This window comes from Orycteropus afer, unplaced genomic scaffold (assembly GCF_000298275.1).
Source record: "Orycteropus afer afer isolate SDZICR_OR568_19922 unplaced genomic scaffold, OryAfe1.0 scaffold00243, whole genome shotgun sequence".
NCBI classification, from domain to species: Eukaryota; Metazoa; Chordata; class Mammalia; order Tubulidentata; family Orycteropodidae; genus Orycteropus; species Orycteropus afer.
The window spans coordinates 4,378,651-4,386,722 of record NW_006921830.1 but is presented as its reverse complement, the minus strand read 5'-3'; the positions used below and the strand labels follow the sequence as shown (position 1 = coordinate 4,386,722).

At 33.3% G+C, this 8,072-nt stretch overlaps 1 protein-coding gene across 1 annotated transcript in view; it reads left to right on the top strand.

Moving 5' to 3' along the window:
* NOVA1 (NOVA alternative splicing regulator 1) overlaps nt 1–8,072 on the top strand; it is a 165,540-nt gene that overhangs the window by 138,713 nt on the left and 18,755 nt on the right. Inside the window, exon 4 of the mRNA XM_007949249.2 lies at nt 1,080–1,151. Within this exon, the coding sequence (XP_007947440.1) occupies nt 1,080–1,151 (72 nt within the window). The remainder of the gene's footprint in view (nt 1–1,079; nt 1,152–8,072) is intronic.

Below are 8,072 nucleotides of genomic sequence, written 5' to 3'. Positions count from 1 at the left end.
CACACAATTTCCATATATAATGGTGTCTATAGTAGAAAAACCTACCCCATTTCACTTTTTTAAAAAATTGTCTATTGAGGATACCACTTAAGCAATACTGTTTTGCTGAGTGAAAATGATTTGATCCTTTTTTAAAGAGAATAAAAATATCTTACACTTAAGGTTACTCTATTAGACATGAGAAGTTTTGAAAATATTTAGTATATTTTCAACAAATATATTCTGGTCTCAAGTATATTATGGTCTCATATAACATTTTATATATAATTGTATATGTGTTTAGAAATGAAGTAAACAGTAAATGTGATTCGTAATATTTTTGTGCTTATTTTCAACACAGGCTAACCATGGTACAATATATTATACCCTTCATCTATATTAAAATTTTAGTGTTTAGCATAAATGGTAAAAATATCATGTTAATTTTAGGATGCTATTAGTTACATGTTTATTAATATGAAGTTAATGTTTACATTTTCAGACGGGCTCTAAATTTATTAAAAGTTAATATTTTAGAAGATAATATGATATTAAGAACTCAGAACTGCAAATTTAATTGCTTTTAAGTATGGATCCCTAAATTCATGTGGAATCAACTTGTTGGTGATGTTCAACATATTAAGTAGGTGGATACTTTTATGCCAAAGTAAACTTCATTTCACCACTTCTTCAAATCCCAGACTGTATTCATTGATAGGAAAATGACTCTTTCAGTTTTACTCATTGAATTTCTTGAATTTTTGTTTTGCCATCTCTTTCTCCAACGAAACCAAGAGGTGAAAGAAAAGAGACTACTATTCATGAATATGGTCAGGATACCTTTAATACTCATGTGAATTTATCAGTCACCATCATGATTTCAAGTCATGAATTTATTTTTACATGCTTATGCATGCGTATTTACATGCATTAGTTACTTAGTTGATCTTAAATTCCATTAAATTTGAATGACTAGGAAACAAAATTTGTTCATAGGATTTTGTTCTCGTTATATTACATTTTATTTTATTTTGTTTTGTTTAAATAATCAGTTTAAGGCTTATAAAGGTTGATTTGCTCCTGAACTGCTTTGTTCCCAGACATTGCCATCTTCCCCAACTACCACCAAGTCCTCTCCATCTGATCCCATGACCACCTCCAGAGCTAATCAGGTACAGTATCATCCTATCATCTACACCATACTTTTCACGGGTGATTGCTTGCACACTGGAGAAAAAGATAATGGTGGGTTAAGGATTTATTCGTTCATTCACATATATGCACCCTGATCAGATTCCAGATAACCTAAAGAGGAAATATAAATTATTAAAATTTATATGCATTTTTAATTTTAGATCACAACAGTGTATTCAGATAGTAGGCTATTAGTATTTTGGATTTTCCCTGAGAAGTATGGCTGCTTTGTGAGTTAGTTTTTATCTCCCTTGTGTCTTCCTAGGATTCTTGGTACATAAGTGAAGGCTATCATATATGTAAAAAAACAAATGCATAAACGTGACTTACTGAGCAAAGGTGTATCTTTAAAAGTGAACGTAATTTTGCTTTTAGTTTGAGACATGCCTTACAGTGTAACATTTTAAATTACATGAAAAATATTTCTAGCATTCCAAAATTGAAAATTGGTACTTGTGATCAATTTACTCAGGAGGTGATATTTTTGTAGAACCTAATTGTAGCTTTTTTTTTTGGCCAGAGTGGCAAATTTGCAATTAAAACTGTATTTTATTAGTTTTACAATGATTGTTTTGGAACTGAGTATTTGTCTGTCATTCTTCAAAAATGTAGTCAATTATTTTGACACATTTAACATTATCTAAAATATTTATGTAATTCAGAGCCATACTGTACTTGAACAAATGTTGAAAAATATATTTATTAAAAATGATTAAACACATTTTTTTTGTCTGAATTGAACTTCATGTAGGTGAGAAATGTTATTTAATATTTCCACTCTTTTACTACTATAAAACCTTATAGGATTATTTAAATATTAAATAAAAACTCATCTTTTAATTATATTTTTCATATAGTTGACAAATAAATTATTAACATTTGAACTATAGTTGCAAAATTAACATGGTTTTTTACTATGATCTAATAGAAGATTATCAGAATTATTTTGCTCACTTAGTGATTCTAAAGATTTTTACAACCTCAGGAAAGATTTTATTGTAACTGAAAGAACTGAAAGCAAAACTAATACTTAGGATGTTATTTTATATTAAGAATTTATTTTCATTTTATGTAGTGTTGTTTCCCTAAAACAAAAATGCTTTATAATGTTCACATTTTAGCCCCAACATATTGTGTGTTGAAGTGTGTTTATCTGGTAATGAAACCTAGCACTTCTCTTCTCTTTGAAAGAAATGGTACTACATAGAGAATCAAGCTTCTGTTATGTTTTCATGAAGTTAAAAAGTATAGAGGCATTTTCACTCTACATACACCAACTGTATCTCTCACTTAAACTTTACTTACATAGTATAGAAAAAACAATTGGGAAAATAACTGATGTTATGTATTTTAAAGTTTCTCTTGAATCACATCATTATTTCTTTTTCACACAAAATAAACGAGCAACAACAATAAAGCACAAAATAATTTTTATCAAAGTAGAATAAAAAGTTCTGGGCTTAGTAAGAAAAAACAACTGGATAATTTTTTGGGGGAAGTTAATTTAGAATTAATCTTAGAAAATGATTTCTTAATAAAATTAATAAGGCTAATTATACATTTAAGTTTACTATTTTTTCACCCTCCAGACATGTTACTACATTCACCTCTGCCATATCTATTGTTTTACTGATTTGAAATAATAAGTCTTTTGTGCTTTTATATTTTGTCCATTGTGCTAAGTTACTCAGTTATATTTGTTAAATATTTTATATTTATAATCTGTTTTCTTCTGCCCTTATACGAGCATGTATATAATTTCTCCTGGAAACATGAAGCACAGTTTAAGAGAAGAACAAAAGAGAACCCTTAATTTATTTTAGGAGTTGTAACTTAGACCAGTCTTTAATGCTATTAGTAATTTATTATTGTTCCATTCTCGATACTATTTTCAAAGAGATTTTATTCATGTGGTATAGCAGAAGGTAATCTGGTCTTTATTGTTCATTTGGACTTTAGATTACACAGCTCACATTTTTTTCCCCTGTGGATAGTTCTAATTAATTCAGCTTTACTCTATTGATGTGTCTCTGTAAGCGTAAACGGGATAGGAAAATGGTTTCTATTCTAAACACTATGTAAATGTTAAGTTTTGTTTTTTTTTTTTTTTTCTGAAATACCTTTCAGGTGATAATGAAAGAGAAAGATTATTCATTAGGTGCTTTGGTGGTGTAGTGCCTAAGGCATTTGACTGCTAACCAGAAAGCTGACAGTTCAAACCCACCAGCCAGTGCTCGGAAGGGAGGTTGGGCAATCTACTTCCATAAAGATACCTTCTGAAATACCTTTCAAGTGAATGAAAGAGAATGATTATTCATTAAGGAAGATAATATAGGAAACAGCTTGTTAAAATTGTTTGACTTTTATCTTTAAAGAAATATTCTAATATACATTTCTTTTTCAACTTAAAATACTTCCACAATGAAGGTCTCTGTATGCTCTTTCAAATTGCTTCAACTACTTTTCAATTATTTTCTTCTCTCCTAAGATTACTAAGTTGCTTGTCTAATTAATAAATCAAACGTGATTGCTGATATCCCTGTTTAGAAAGAAAAGTGAGAAAGGCTCCATTTTTCATGTATCACTTTTTTGTGTGTGCATATATTGCATATTGCATGGTGCAAGTTTGATTTTTTTTTTACATATGGAATTTTAAGTGAGCCGTAAATATTAAGATATAGTGAACAGAATTAGATTCTTTAAAGCAATATGTTTATACTTTCAGAAAGACTTAACAAAAACAATCAGTTTGGTTCAGTCTGTTTGAAGTTATTGATGCAAAATTATTCAGTTAAGATTCAACAAAATATGTTAATAAGTCATTGGTATTAAAAATAAGTTCCAGCCTTAGTTTACTAGTTAGCTGTCTTAGGATTCTTCTAAAATTTTGGGGGTGGGGGAGATAAAGAATGATTTCAGAATTGTATGTTTTATAGAAATTTTTAATTTAGTAGATCAAATTATGGGAGCTCTGGTAGCATAGTGGCTAAGACACTTGCCTGCTAACCAGACGGCTGGAGGTTCAAACCCACCAGCCACTCCTCGGAAGGAAGGTTGGGCAATCCTACTTCCGTAGTGATACTGCCTCAGAAACCCAAGGAGGGGTCGCTATGAGTCGGGTTTGACTCGAAGGCACATAACAACAACAACAACAAATCAAATTATATAACAGACATTTTTCAAAATGTATTCAACAAATGAAATTAGGTAACTCATAGCACTCTTGCTATGGTTGCAGAAAAGCACAACTGAAACTAAATAATTTCCAAATAGACCCTTATCTTCCAATCATAGCTTCTTCACTTTCTTACCCTTTACATGATTATTTCACGTTTTCCTCTTTTTTTCAACTCCTGTATTAGCTTTCTATTGCTGTATAACAAATGACAACAAACTTAGTGGCTTATAACAATACACATTTATTATCTCTGGGTCAGGAATCCAGGAACAGCTTAAATGGGTCATCTGCATGTGGTCTCACAAGGCTACATTTAGGTGTTGGCCAAGCTGTGTTCTCATCTAGAGGCTCACCTAGGGAAAAATCCGCTTACAAACTCATTCAGATTCATAGTATTTAGTTCCTTGCAGCTGTTATGTCTGAGAGCACTGACTTCTTACTGTTATTAGCTAGAGGCTGCGTGCTCTCAGGTTCATAAGCTACCTATAGTTCCCTGACAGGTAGCCCTCTACATAGGCTGTTCACACCCTGGCTTTTTGCTTCTTCAAGCCTAGCAAGATAATATCACATGTCCTTTGGCAGTGGTGTAATAGTTAAAGCGTTTGGCTGCTAACCAAAAGGTCGGCAGTTCAAACCCACTAGTCGCTCTATGGGAGGAAGGTAAGGCAGTCTACTTCCATAAAGATTTACAGCCTTGAAAATGCTGTGGAGCAATTCTAGTCTGTCCTCAAGTTGTACTAGGAATCAGAATTAACAAGATGGCCATGGGTTTGAGTTTTTTTTTTTTTTTTTTTTTAATTTGCCATACAGCATAACTTAATCAGGACTGCCATTCCATTACCTTGCTTGCTCAAAGGGAAGGGATTATACAGTGAATAACACCAGGGGCAGACATCATGGGGGCCATTTTAGAACTCTCCCTACCTTAAACTCCCAATACCTGTTATTCCCTCCTCAGTCTCAGTAAGGACAATTACTTATGTACAGTAATGATTCATTGAGAAAGCGGAACCAATCTAAAGATAATCTCAACATACTCAGTACCAAACATATACTCATTAACCAGCTTCTGCACCCACGTCCTCTGCCTTCTCGTATACCATCATAGGTAAACTTGGTATGGTCTTGTCTAAAACTAAAAATTTTAGTTGTACAATAAACTTCATCCCTTTTCCTTCAGCAGTTCTGTCTTCTCGCTCCTTTCCCTATCAAGATTTTGCTCTTCATCATATCATTACCATCAGCATGCAAATATCTCTTATTTCTCCCATCTAAGAAACAAAACAGAACTTCTTTTAATCCCACTTCCTCCACCAACTAATGCTCTTTTCTTATACTTTTTTGTAGCAAAACCCATGGAAGTATTGTTTCTGCTCTCTGTTTTCCAATTTCTGTCCTCCTATTCTTTCTTAAATCTACTTTGGTCAGGTTTTTGCTTACAGTGCCACCAAATTCTGTTGGTCAAGGACATCAAAGATGACAGCAGTGCTAATTTCAAGCTTCGATTCTAAATTCATGTTGTTTGACCTATCAACAGTATTCTCACAGTTTATCACCACTACCTTTTTGGTGTATGTTCTTTAATTGCCTTCCAGAGCACCCCATACTTTTGGTTTTCTTCCTGCCGTGTGCCTTTATTGCTTCTTCTTAAAATCCTTTGCTATTTCTTCTCTCATCTGCATCCTCTGAATGTTAGAATATTCTAGGGCTCAATTCTTAATCTTCTTCTGTGTCTCTAGTTACTCTTTTTCCTCATCAATACCTTAGCTTTTAGAGTCTGATATTTTCAAAATGTATATCACCAGTGTCTATTACTTTGGTCATGTTATATTTCTCCATTCCCTGGAAAAAGATACCGTGCTTGGTAAAGTAGATGGTTAGCAAAAAAAGGGAAGACCCGCAACAAGATGGATAGACACAGTGGCTGCAATGATGGGCTAAGTATAGCAAGGATTGTGAGGATGGCACAGCACCAGGCAGTGTTTTGTTCTGTTGGACATGGAGTCGCTATGAGCTGGGGCCAGTAACAACAGTAACGAGTCACCAGTGAGAGGCACATTTAATATGACCAATAAATCCTTAGGATCCCTCATTTGCACTAGCTTATTCCCAAGCCCTGTCTTTAATTTTATAATTATAATTTTGAATTCTGTTTCCCAAAGATGCCCCCTAAAAGTATAAGTTTACTGGGACTCCACGTAACATGGGCTCATGTCTATCTCCAGTCCATATCTCAACAATGAAACTCCAGATTCCTATATCCAACTCCCTACCTTGGCCTCTCCACTTGTAGATATAATTGACGTATCATTTCCATAAGTTCAAAAACTACCCCAAACCTGCTCCACCTGTAGTCTTTACCCTCTCACTTGAAGGCAACTCCATACATGCAGTTGTACAGACCAAAATTCTTGCTTTCATCCTCATCTCTTTTCTTTCTTTCTTACTCCACTTCCTATAAGAAATTTTGTTGGCTTTATCTTTAAAATATATATCTATATATAGAATCCATTCATTTCTCATTGCCTCTATTGCTACCCTAGTCCAAGCCCGGCTTACTGCTCTAATTTCCTTAAAAGGTCCTCTGCCTCAGTACCCCTGATCTCCTATAACCTAGTCAAAGGAATAGACTGAGTGATCCTTTTAAAATGTAAGTCAGAAATTTATTTTTTTAACTAAACCCAGCAGTGGTTTTTCATTTCACTGTGATTAAATGCCAACAGCCCCAGAAGCGCTTCCATTAACCTATAAGATCTAGCCCTTACCACGTTACCTCTTCTGCCTCGTTTCCTACTGCTTACCTCCGTGCTCGTTCTGCCCAAGCCACGCTGACTTTCTGTTTATTAATTGCACACATTAGGCATACTCTCATCTCAGCAGTTTGCTCTTCCTTCTCTTCCTGTTTGATACTCTTTTATGTCAAATATCTACTTGGCTAACAGCTTCATAAGCCTTCAAGACTTTGTTAAAACCTCATTTACTTATTGAAAGAACATTTAATGCAATAGAATATCAATCTTCTCAATTTACAATGTAAATTTGTTGCAATTCTCATAATCCCATTTTTTTCCTAGTTGTATGGGAGAGAGAAACAAAGCAAAATTATTTTTGTATACTTGTGGAAAAATACATGCCTTAGCATTATCATGAGAGGATTAAGAAATGAATACCAAAAAAAATGATAATTTTCTATGAGAACTGCGCCACCCAGTATTAAAATTTATTATAAAGCTATGATAATAAAAACAGTGTGCTCTTAATAAAAACATATATAAGTGGTCAGTAGAAAAAAACAGATATCTCAAAAATAGGTCCAATATATATGGGAATTTAATGCTTGAGACACTGTGGAATGTAGTTCTATTCTGAGACACATGGGGTCACCATGAGCTGGAATCAACTGCACAGCAACTGTTTCTCTCTGTTTTTTTTTTTTTTTTTAATGTGTGGCATGGAAAGGTAGTGTAATTTAAGGATTAAAAAAACTGTAGTTTTGAGCTATAGATCCTGGCTTCAAATCAAATCATATGTTTTCCTTATTTGGTGATTTGTGGCAACAGCTTTAAACTCAACATTCTTTTTTCCGTTTCTCATCTTTTAATGTGAATGATAATAGTACCAACCTTAAAGGATGTCATGATTCTTAAATGAATTAGTACAGGAGACCCATTTAAAATATTATGTAGTCCAGAGTAATATTTAAGTGATGTAGTGCCTAAGG